This window comes from Lithobates pipiens, unplaced genomic scaffold, assembly GCF_037356315.1.
Source record: "Lithobates pipiens isolate NorthernLeopardFrog02 unplaced genomic scaffold, aLitPip1_a1.2 Scaffold_13, whole genome shotgun sequence".
Taxonomy (NCBI): Eukaryota; Metazoa; Chordata; class Amphibia; order Anura; family Ranidae; genus Lithobates; species Lithobates pipiens.
The window spans coordinates 82,703,999-82,716,472 of NW_027507718.1; the positions used below are offsets into that span (position 1 = coordinate 82,703,999).

General features: G+C 44.9%; 1 protein-coding gene across 1 annotated transcript in view; it reads right to left on the reverse strand.

Annotated features, from left to right (window-relative positions):
* Positions 1-5,408: 5,408 nt before the first annotated feature.
* The window catches only part of LOC143974144 (prostaglandin reductase 1-like), a 182,124-nt gene continuing 175,058 nt past the window's right edge, over positions 5,409-12,474 (reverse strand). Inside the window, exons 10-11 of the mRNA XM_077475258.1 lie at positions 9,665-9,783; positions 5,409-5,762 (exon numbers count right to left, since the gene is read on the reverse strand). Coding sequence (XP_077331384.1) covers positions 5,652-5,762; positions 9,665-9,783 — 230 coding nt within the window. The 3' untranslated portion in view covers positions 5,409-5,651. The remainder of the gene's footprint in view (positions 5,763-9,664; positions 9,784-12,474) is intronic.

The window sequence follows — 12,474 nt, forward strand, 5'->3', positions numbered from 1 at the left end:
TGACCGGCATGCAGAGGGAGGACAGAAACAGCACACACAGTGGGCCGTTAAATAATAAACCTACTGCGCAATCGCGCCTGACGTCACCCACGCTTGCAGGGTGAAAGCTATGGAAATTATAACAGTGAGGACACTTTCACAGGCAGTGATCAGCTGCCTGTGCTATCTAGATTTGAAAAAGTACAAGTCGTATCGGAGGGTTTACAACCACTTTAACACACTAACTCCCAAGTAGTAAACTGTGCTCTAGCTCCACTCCAACAATGCACTGCAAAAGCTTCCTTTGGAAAGGAGCCTTTCATAGTGTGGGGTGGGACTATAGCCGTGTACACACGGGCGGACTGTCTGGCCAACTTAGTCCGCCGAAACACATTTCACTGGGCAGTCCGCTCGTGTGTGGGCTTCAGCGGACTTTTTCAGCGTGCAGTCTGGCGGACTAAGTATTTTGGAATTTCCGTAATATTGTCCGTCAGACTTTGGTTTCAGCGGACAGTCCGCTCGTGAGTAGGCTAGTTGGACGGACTAAGTATGGCGCATGCTCAGAAAGGATTTACACGGCGAAAGGTTGCATTGCTGTGTATTGGACTTCCTATTTCTAGTCCCGTCGTACGTTCTGTACACGTCATCGCGCAAACTTTCGGCGGACTGTTTTGCATCCGTGTGTGGTCAAGTCCGTTCATTCGAAAGTAGGACGGACTGTCCGTCGGATTGTCTGACGGACTTAGTTGGCCAGACAGTCCGCCCGTGTGTACGCGGCTTATGAGTTTTAAGCCCTGATTGGGCAAAGTCATCATGACTTTGTCCAATCAGGGCTCTGACAGTGCCCTGATTGGGCAAAGCCATGCACCTGACTAGGGATGAGCTTCGAGTTCGAGTCGAACTCATGTTCGACTCGAACATTGCCTGTTCAGCGAACAGTGAACAATTTGGGCTGTTTGCGGCAAATTCGAAAGGCCGGAACACCCTGTACAAGTCTATGGGAGAAATCTAAAGTGCTAATTTTAAAGGCTAATATGCAAGTTACTGTCCTAAAAAGTGTAATATTCCTTTAAATTTCGTACCTGGGGGGTGTCTATAGTATGCCTGTGAAGGGGCGCATGTTTCCCGTGCTTAGAACTGTCCCTGCACAAAGTGTCATTTCGCAAGGTAAAAAAGTCTTTTAAAATCACTTTGAATTGTCGGCTCCCCTAATACAGAGAACACTCAATGAGTGTTCTCTGTATTACGGAGCCGACAATTCATTCATTGATATAAAAAAAAAGCGTGGGGTTCCCCTAAATTCAATTACCAGGCCCTTCAGGTCTGGTATGGATATTAATGGGAACCCCGCGTCAAATAAAAAAAAATTGACGTGGGGGTCCCCCTAAATATCCATACGAGACCCTTCAGGTCTGCTATGGATATTAAGGGGAACCCCGCATCAAATTTAAAAAAAAATTGCCGTGGGGGTCCCCCTAAAAATCCATACCAGACCCTTTATCCGAGCACGCAACCTGGCAGGCCTCAGGAAAAGAGGGGGGGACGAGAGTGCCCCCCTCCTGAACCGTACCAGGCCACATGCCCTCAACATTGGGAGGATGCTTTGGGGGTCTGTGACCCCTCAAAGCACCATGTCCCCATATTGATGGGGACAAGGGCCTCATCCCCAAAACCCTGGCGGGTGGTTGTGGGGGTCTGCGGGCAGGGGGCTTATCAGAATCTGGAAGCCCCCTTTAACAAGGGGACCCCCAGATCCCGCCCCCCCGTTTGAAATGGTAATGGGGTACAAAATGACCCCTACCATTTCATAAAGCAAGTGTAAAAAATGGTTAAATAAGACAAACACACTTTTGAAAAATTCCTTTATTAAAAAAAAAAAAAAAAGGTTTCCGTTACATCAGAGGGGCGCGGGGTTACCCATACGTCAGCAACGTTGAGGGCATGTGGCTTGGTATGGTTCAGGAGGGGGGGCGCTCTCGTCCCCCCCCCCTTTTCCTGCGGCCTGCCAGGTTGCGTGCACTGATAAAGGGTATGGTATGGATTTTTAGGGGGGCCCCCACGTCAATTTTTTTTTTTGACGCGGGATTCCCCTTAATATCCATACCAGACCTGAAGGGCCTGGTAATTGAATTTAGGGGAACTCCACGATTTTTTATTTTTTTTTATCAGTGAATGAATTGTCGGCTCCGTAATACAGAGAACGCTCAATGAGTGTTCTCTGTATTACGGGAGCCGACAATTTGAAGTGATTTTAAAAGACTTTTATTCCCGCAGAAATGACACTTTGTGCAGGAACAGTTCTAAGCACGGGAAACATGCGCCCCTTCACAGGCATACTATAGACACCCCCCAGGTACGAAATTTAAAGGAATATTACACTTTTATTGTTTCACTTTAATCATTATTAAAATCACTGCTCCTGAAAAAACGTCCGTTTTTAAAACTTTTTTTTGCATTGATCCATGTCCCCTGGGGCAGGACCCAGGTCCCCAAACACTTTTTAAGACAGTAACTTGAATATTAGCCTTTAAAATTAGCACTTTAGATTTTGAACGTTCGAGTCCCATAGACTTTAATAGGGTTCTAAAGTTCACACGAAGTTTAGGTCTGTTCGCAGGTTCTGGTGCGAACCGAACAGGGGGGTGTTTGGCCCATCCTTACACCTGACCAGCGGTCAGGTGCATTTCTTCATCTGATTAGGGCACTAGAATGCACTGTGAAGCACGCAATGCATTGTGGGGAGCTCAGCTTGAAAACATCCCAGTGAGCGCCCTGCAAATTCAGGTGTTTGCCGAGCAGGTGACCAGGTGATGTTTGTGCCAAACTTTTACTTGGCCCGAACCGTTCGCCCAACTTTATTCTCTAGCTATGCTGGGAACTCAGTGTACTCTCCTCCAATGATCAGACTTGTCCTGACATGCCCCCCACTGCACATCCATTCACTGGCAAGTTCAGTATGCTGCTGCTTCTCCTCCCCCCAGCTCTTATGCAGCTGAAAACAGCGGGAATTTGATCTCAAAGAAAAAAAAAATAGTATTTATAATGTATTTTTATTTCTATACAAAAATCTTTTGACTTTCATTTCTATTTGAAACTGAATTGGTGATCGTTTACAATCACTTTATGTAAACAATGTACCCTTTAAAATGTTTAGTTAGGTTGGCCCTCGTGAGCCAAGGTGATCTTGCATAAAATAACATAGCAAAGAGTCATTAGCTATCCTTTTGTTATGTAGAATATAGCTGGTTTGGTATATATAATCACACCTACACCCATAATATAAATGTGAGGGGGTTTTAATCATAGAAAGCGCTCACTCCTGTGATGGTGGACATACCTTCCAACTTTTGAACTTCAGAATGAGGGACACTCGAGGGAGGAAGTGCCCATAAATGGGTAAGACCAAATGCTTAACAGTGGCAGGGGCTTAAGGGGCATGGTTAAACAAAACCTGGTACCTATAACATGTGCTTTGATTGCTGTGCCTCAAACAAGAGCCTCGCGGACACAAACCCAAGCACAATCATTAACAAAAAAATTAGACTAAAAAGCTTCCATTACAAATAGTTTTGCACAAACTGTGGAAGAGTGCATTACACAAGGTGTGGAAGGGTTCAGGAATGTGTTACATACAGAGGTCAAGGTTCAGGAGTGTGTCATGTACGGAGTTCAGGAGGGCATTATGTACAGAGTGCAAGGTTCAAGAATGTGTTACGTACAGAGCACAAGGTTCAGGAACGTGTTATGTACAGAGTGCAAGGTTCAGGAGATAGTTAAACCACAACCAATTGATGAAACATAACCACACAGGAGCCGAAGTAAGAATGCAAGCATCAGATGGATAACAAATGAGTGCGGCTGAACAGCACATTCAGCAGTTTGTGAACAGTGTTAATATCTAGCACAGCCAGGGCTTTGCGGGCAAGCCAGCGAGGGTATAGCCGCAATGAGAAAGAGTACAGCTGTCAAATCCAACCTGTGATGTTGGGGATGGGCGGGGCCGATATGCGTTTTTGGATGTTTTTGCATATTTCCAAATTGACCACCATTGGTTTATATTATTGGTGAATAGGGGGTATAGCTCCATGTAAACTGCACACAGGCCAGAGAGTTTATTTTTACTGTTCTGTCCACAGTACACATTCAAACAGTCAGTTAATTTTAAGCATGCTTCTTCTCATAGAATAAATGTGTAGTGGCGGACTCCTGAAGAGCATGCGCTATGTTTTCAAAATTAAAGCTTTACCCCAAACCACAGTTTGGTTTGGGCTTATTTGACTAAATTTGGCTTCGGTGTCAGTCTGACTGGACTGTGAAATGTTCAGCCTAGCCACAGGGGGCACTGTCTCTGGTGGCAGGCGTGGAACTATGGTCTGGTTAGGCCCTTGAATTATTCCCTTTCAGAGTCAAGTGAGTGGGAGTGTCCCTCCCGCTGTGCCCTCTGGGAGAGGGTATTTAAGACACGGACGTCATGTGGTTCGGAGTTCCGGTCCAGTATGAAGAGTTAAGTACTTGGTCCTGGTCCTCCTGACCAGCCCCCAGGAAGGCTATGGCCTGGGGTGCAGATCCACCTGACTTTAATGCCTCTGGGCTGGCTAGCCCAAGGCAGGGAAACTAAAGGAGGATTCTGAGGTGGTTGGGTGCTGTCTCCGGTCTGGGAGAGACCCAGTATACTTCAAGCATTCCAGGGGAGGACTCTTTAGAAGATTACCACAAGTGAGGTTGGTTTTCTTATCAAGAGCCTGGAAGGGCTGAAGTAACCGAGAGAGAATCCGGACTTGTGGATATCACCAAGCTGGTTGAAAGATCCAGGTATCCTACAAGTGTTCTAAAGCTTAGTTTCCTACGTGTTCTGCAACATCGGTGATAAAAGACTTTGTTCCTGAGTAAACACCTTGTTGGCTGCTAGGCCTTGTGAGAGAGGGACCGTCCAACCCGAGTGCTCATCCAGCTGCGTATGGCTATTCTCTGGATGTAGTCAAAGTAAGCAAGTTCCTTAACGTTTATAGACTTTCACATTGAGGGTACCTGAACTTTCCTTTCCAACCCTCTGATCCCAAGTTAAAGACTGTTCAATGGTTGACGTTTGCAAATAAAAATCCAATCCATTGGATCTATTGTCAGTCTCAAGTTACTGGGCCATCTACCATGGGACATTCCCTAGACATGTCGTAAGAAGAGGCGGAAGGTAACGGTAAGCCCAAAAATAAACCAGCAGCTCCTTCGGGGGTTAGTGCTACATATGACTATATAGTGATTACTAGTACTTTATTAGAACATTTTTCCACCAAACCAGTAACATATCTTGTAAACTACATACACATTTAATAGATACTAATGCTGAACGGATACATTAAATGTGATCAACACAGATATTTTAATGGATGGTTACTTTATTATAAATGCTTAGGCATATTTAATTAAAAAAAAAAAAAAATAATAATAATTATGGTAATTTAGTGAAGATAAGGTGGATGTCACTGTTGATTTGTTTTTAAATATACATTTTTCAGGAATGTCATCCTTATCCTTGCTTTAATTATAAGTGACGCGAGTCATAAATCCAGAAAAAGCATGAAGCCAGTGAAGTGCCAGGGCTCCTGCTTTGTAGTGAATGGCCCAAGGGCAGCAAAAGTAGCTACCATTTGTATTTCTTTTCCATAAGTGAAAATCTACACTTTGATAATTGCTTTCCCAATGTTCTCTCCCTTGAGCATTCCTATGAATCCTGCTGGCATGTTCTCAAATCCATTGGTGATGTGTTCATGATATTTCAATTTGCCCTGACAAAAAAAAAAAAAAATGTAAACAATTTATGTCACATTTAAATCAACAATTAAAAATGATTATAAAATATATTATGCTATTTAACAAAAGGCACCCATTATATAAATCATATAAACCCCAACAATAAACTTATTTTCTTTGCTAGACTTTGGTCTTTTAACCAGCTCCTGCCCACACTATAGCTGAAAGAGGACTACAGTGCAGCCCTACTTTGCCTGGAGGGCATCCATGGACGTCCTCCCGTGATCACCTTGCCCGCACACTCCTTGCCGCACGTGGATAGTGCGCTCTGTGATTGCTGCATCCTTACAGATCAGGCTAAAGGGCCAATCATAGTGGCCATTTACCATGTGATCAGCTGTGTCCAATTCCTTTCCACTTGCTGATAGCGCGGCAGTATTGAGTACGTAGTGCAGGAGTGTGTAATGCAGAGCACAGGGGAGTACATAGTGCACAGGGGACAGGAGTGTTATTCACAGAATGCAGAGGACAGGATTGCGTAATACATATGTAGCGCCCTGCTCCTGATGGGCAGACACTATTATTTTTTCAGATTTAATTGTCTGAAGCTGTAGTTTGGCTCAGACTAATGCTCTCTAAGCCCCTGTACACACGGTCGGAGATTCTGCCAACCAAATCCGTCGGATTTTGTTAGTCAGATTTAGTCTGACGGATTGTGTCCGAAACTGTTGCATACACACGGTCGGACTAAGTTGTCGAAAAATCCGATCTTTCAGAACGTGATGACATCATTTCGTTACGATGGGACTACATTCAGTCTAGTAGCCAATAGCTTTGATGTAGGAATTTGATCTGGGCATGCGTAGCACTTGGTCCGATCAAAATTCTCTACACATGATCGTGTTATGTCCGACCGGCCCAGTTGGTCGGGAAATATTTCCAACATGTTGGAAAATTGGGTCCGACGGAGTTTCGGACGGAATCAGTATACCACACACAGTCGGATTATCTGACGACACGGTCCGATAAGACGCATTCCGACGGATTCTCCGACCGTGTGTACGTGGCATAAAAGTTCTGGTTTCTGTACCAGTCCAGCTGGGTTGCACTGATTCCCACTTAACTGTAGGTGTCGCTGTCACCGCCGGAAAGTGTGAAAATGCAGCAGGCTGAATGCATTGAATGCCACTTTTTGCTCGGAAATAGCGAGTGGGTGTGGATTCCCTGCTGTGCATTCTGGGAGAGGGTATTTAAGGTACCGACACCATTTTTGTGGGTCTGTTTCCGGGTCCCTGTCTTGGAGTCAGCTATCCTGACCTCAAAGCCCTCCTGGCCTGGGGCCTGTGTCGCACGGCTCTGCGCCCCGGGGCCGGCTGGCCTGAGGCTTTGCAACAGAGTGTAGGCCCATGAATGTCTTGGGGCCTAGCTGATCCAGGGGTGGTCCTGTGCTGTCTCGCCTGCAGGGAGAAGCCAAGAAAACTGGAGGATCCAGGGGAGGACTTCTCCAGTGGAGGACCGAGCGCAAGGCTGGTGTCTCTGGAGGAGCCTGGAAACTCAGTTGGAGGATGCAACCTGGATCAATAGCCATACAGTATCGCCGGGTCGGCTGAAAGAATCTGGTACTGTATGTTAGTTCTTCTAAAACTCTCAAGATTTCTAAGTTCAATTGAAAAGTCTGTGGCAGAGACTTTGTTGAGCATCTCATCAACTGCTAGGTCAAGTGAGAGCGGCCCATCCGGTGATTGCTGGATCCAGTCTGTGGAGCCGTTTGTCCTCTGGATCTGACTAATACCCTTGTGTTTTCCCTAAATAAATCTTCAAATAAGGACTAAGTGTTGGATTCATCATTATTTGGGCTACTTTACAATGGGACCCCCCTAAGAGGAAGAGGCGTAATGGTAAGCCTGAATAAAACCAGCAGCTCCTTCGGGGGTTAGTGCTACACATAGTAAGAGTCAGGAGTATAAAACAAAGTGCAAGAATTGGGTGTGCATCGCACAGTGTAGGGCTCATTGACACCCCAAATGTAGGCTGCAAACGCATGCACTACTTTTGGTGTGGTCTGGCACAATTCCAGCTCATTCAAATGAATGGGCTGAAATCGCACTGCACCCAGATCACATGTGAATAGCACAGGATCGTACAGCATGCTCCTGTGTGAATCATGGTGTGAACCAGCCCTGGCTCTACCAACTTGCCTGGCAGGGGGGCATTCGTTTTGGCACCTAAGTATTGGACCCACACCTTTTACAGGCACCACAATCGTCCTCTGTGGCAAAATGGCATCTCTTTGATTTGGGGGAGGAAGAGGATATTTGCTAGGGGGCACTTTGGGAGGGGAGAGGCTTTGTGCTGGGTGGGGGATGGATTTCATATCTAACCCCCCTTCTAAAGCCGCGTACACACGGGCGGACTGTCTGGCCAACTTAGTCCGCCGAAACACATTTCAGCGGACAGTCCGCTCGTGTGTGGGCTTCAGCGGACTTTTTCAGCGTGCAGTCTGGCGGACTAAGTATTTCGGAATTTCCGTAATATTGTCCGTCAGACTTTGGTTTCAGCGGACAGTCCGCTCGTGAGTAGGCTAGTTGGACGGACTAAGTATGGCGCATGCTCAGAAAGGATTTACACGGCGAAAGGTTGCATTGCTGTGTATTGGACTTCCTATTTCTAGTCCCGTCGTACGTGCTGTACACGTCATCGCGCAAACTTTCGGCGGACTGTTTTGCATCCGTGTGTGGTCAAGTCCGTTCATTCGAAAGTAGGACGGACTGTCCGTCGGATTGTCTGATGGACTTAGTTGGCCAGACAGTCCGCCCGTGTGTACGCGGCTTAAGACAAGTCCTCTCCCCTCTCAAAGTGCCCCCTATCACATATCCTTTAACCCCCCCCCCCCCAAAATCATTCCAAGTATACCTCTTTGTTCCCTCAACTTGAAGTGGCAGTGGTAAACAATGCATGAGACAGACAGTGACGCCCATAATTAGTTCAAGAGGTTTCCCCCTGCATTTTTATTCAGCAAGGCAGCAAACACAGTTTCAATACAAGAGGGCTTTGTACAACAAGTCTATAGCATAAAACACACTAAACATCTGCTCATCCAAGCCACTAAACTCAGGTCAGTTCCTTACTAACACAAATAGACAATAATGTTTCCTTTTTAGTATTCTATCAGCAGTCTTTTTACCCAGCAGCAGGCTCTTATAGCAGATAGCTTGGGTATAAGGCCTGTAGACAATCAAGACCTATAATGAGGTCTGGCTACCTAGTAAGATATGGACCTAGGAATTAAGGCTTTACCCCACCCAAAGTTCTAAAACACCTATGTGATCCAGGTCACAAAACAGAGATGATTAAAGCGGTAGTAAACCCGCAATTTTTTTATTTTATTTTTAAAACCTGCAAAGCAAAAGGCATAATGAGCTAGTATGCACCGCATACTAGCTCATTTTGAAATACTTACCTTAGAACGAAGCCCCGACATTTGGTCTGATCCACGCCAAGGGAGCGGACATGCTCCCTCGGTGTTTCTTCCGGGTATCGCGGCGCCGGCGCTGTGAGTGGCCGGAGCCGCGATATCGTCACTCCCGTGCATGCGCACGGGAGATTTCATTCCGGCCGGCCGGCCACTGCCGGATTTTCAGGCCGAGAATCCCCTTGTGCGCATGTGCCGCTGCAGTCAGCGGCGCATACCGAGGGGAATATCTCCTAAACCGTACAGGTTTAGGAGATATTTTTTTTACCTACAGGTAAGCCTTATTATAGGCTTTCCTGTAGGTAAAAGTTAAAAATTTGAGTATACAACCACTTTAAGATACTAAGTAAACAGAAAGTTTGTTTTCCCCATATCACTTACAAAGCCTGGAGTCCCTTACTACGTGTAGGGAGAAATCTAAGTTTTTCATAATACCCAGAGTATTATTTTCCAAGATAGGCTTACCTCTAAAACCCACTGCAGGAGTTGTTTTTTAGCTTCCTCATATCTGTCCTCCCAGCGACTCACAAGAAATCCTTCCATTCGGATTTGTTTGAACAGGATATATGGCTGTATGTAAGGCCCTTTAATAAACAAACAGCAACATGATCAATGGGAACATGTTTTACAATTATAAATGTAGTGCCCCAGTACTCTACTAATGTTTAAGTTTAGTTTTTGTCCTGTCTGTAGCCAGGGAGAGCATTAACTGTTTGGTTAAGCCTGTTCTGGGTTCCATTGGTACAGGCTTAATTACTTTCTCCTATTTTCCCAGAGAGCATTGGGACATAACGGGTGGAAGAAAACAGAACCTGGCCTGCAGATGCTTCTTCAGCCAATCCCTGGTTAGTATGGCGAGTGACCATCAGGGGGCTGAGAGTAATGGTATTGGTAAAATTATTGGGTATAAATGGACTGGAAGCCAGAGTAGAGGTCTCTTGTATCCTGGAGGAGTAAGACTCAGCCGTGGGGCTGTGGCATCTCTGGGAGTTCACCTGCAGCTCAAAAAAAAACCTTTTTGGGGTCTCAGATTTTGCTTTGGATGGAAGACCTCTGGCCTAGCCTCCTGAAGATTGCAGAGAGCTCTTCTAAGGATCCAGGAAATCCAAGTACAGAAACTGACTGATACTGTAGGCAGCTACACATTATCCAGCAAACAGTGGGTACCAGCCTTTTGGACCTAGAGACTCTTTGGCCTCTTTTGGGAGCACGTTTCTTTTGTACATTCAGGACTATATTGATGAGGAGTCCCTTTCTAGTACCAGTTTACCTTTTCCTTAAAGGGGGCACCTTCATCCCGAAGGAACAGTTCAGGTTCAAAAGTCCTCTACTGCATGTTGTTAAATTAAAGCAGAAACACTCCTATGGGCACATCTGTAAATAATGAATATAAAGAAAAAATAGGCACAAGACCCTGGGTCGAACTTTAGAGGCAATACTGGACGATAATGTGTTTTAAAAATATATATTTTATTTATACATAATATAATAAAGCAAAAGAACCAAAACACAATAAGAATAGAATTGTGCACAGTGAGTTAAAAATTGAAAGCTGCACAATGCAAATTGAAGGAATGTACCATGTAGCCATAGTGAACCCCTGTGCATCAACGTGTTTCGCCATTTGCTTCATCGGGACACAAGCAGGGGGTGACTGAAAGAAAACAGGTCTCGCTATCTTGTTAAAAAAAATGCCTAAATGAGGATAGTTAGAATTCCAAAGGGGCGTCAGGTATCACCATAGAGTGCAATGTGCTTTCCAGACATATATAGTGTTATGTGGGAATAGGCTGAGGGCTGGTCATTGACAGGTGTTTTTTCACCTTAATGCATAGAATGCATAGTGTTCCTAGAAAAAATTTGTCAAAAAGGGATTAATTAAAATGTGTAAAAGTGTAAAGATAATGTGGCAGAATGTCTATGTGTTCCCACAAGGGGACTACATGAGGGGGTGTATGTGAAATAAAACCAAGAAAAAAAAACAGGTAAAAAAAAAAAGGTAACTTGTGTGTGTGGGATCAGTGTGTGCTTCCTTGTGATTGAGTCAAGCAAATGAACCATTGGCTGCTCCAAGGCTACTATATACTCCCATTCCCAGGGAGGGGCGCCGTCAATGGCATGCCTAATTGGCCAATCTGCACAAGAGAGGTGGGGAGGGGATTCCCAGCTGCATGTGAAGGAGCCATCAGCAGTGGATCTCCACCCATCTCGTGCGTGGCTAAGGATGGAAAAGTTGTTAAGTCAACGTCGATGACACCACTGTTTGCGGCGTCGAAGCATGATGGCGATGAGCAGGAGGCCAAGCCCCGCCCCACCAAAGGTTGGGGGGGTTTTGGGCTGCTGTACATCGCAACCCCAGAGACAGCGAAAACAAAAAAGTAGTCTGAAAAGGATAATGGGTCAAAGATAAAACATAGGGAAATAATGGCATAGGGATCTATTGGAAATAGGGAATGAATCTAATAAATTGCTGAACACTGTTATGGACCAGTATAAGGGCGATGAACAGAAGTTGATAAAGTATGCTAGGTTTGACAGGTCAGTGTAAACGGGTGTCTTCCACCCAAATATTTGGCATACAGTAATGCACGTGGCCTGACACACACACTATATAAAACACATGGCGGCCTCCATCCTTTATTTAGTAGATAGAAAGGAAGAGTTTTTACTTTCTGCTATAAAACATATCCAATAAATTTAAAAAATCTAATTTCATCAATTTGAGCCAATATGTATTCTTCTACATGTTTTTGGTAAAAAAAAATCCCAATAAGCATACCTTGATTGGTTTGCGCAAAAGTTATAGTATCTACAAAATAGGGAATATATTTATGGCATTTCTTTTTTACTTATAATGGTGGTGATCAGCGATTTTTAGTGGGACTGTGATATTGCAGCGGACAGATCGGACACCTGACACTTTTGACACTTTTTTGGGAACCAGTGACATTATTACTGTGATCAGTGCTAACAAAATATGCATCGACACTGTATAAATGGACACTGGCAGGGAAGGGGTTAACATCAGGGGCTATCAAAGGGTTAAGTGCATTCCCTAATTGTGCTTTCTTACTGTGGGGGGACGGGGACGGGTGGGCTCACTGCATGGACACTGTGATCCATGTTCCTGGTTAGCAGGAACACAAGATCACAGTGTCCATGCCTGGCAGCAAATTATTTCAAATAAATAATTATTTTATTATTGGATTATTTTATTAGGATTATTGACCAACAAATTGAAGAAACAAAAAGCAAATTAGAACCACACAAGGAAT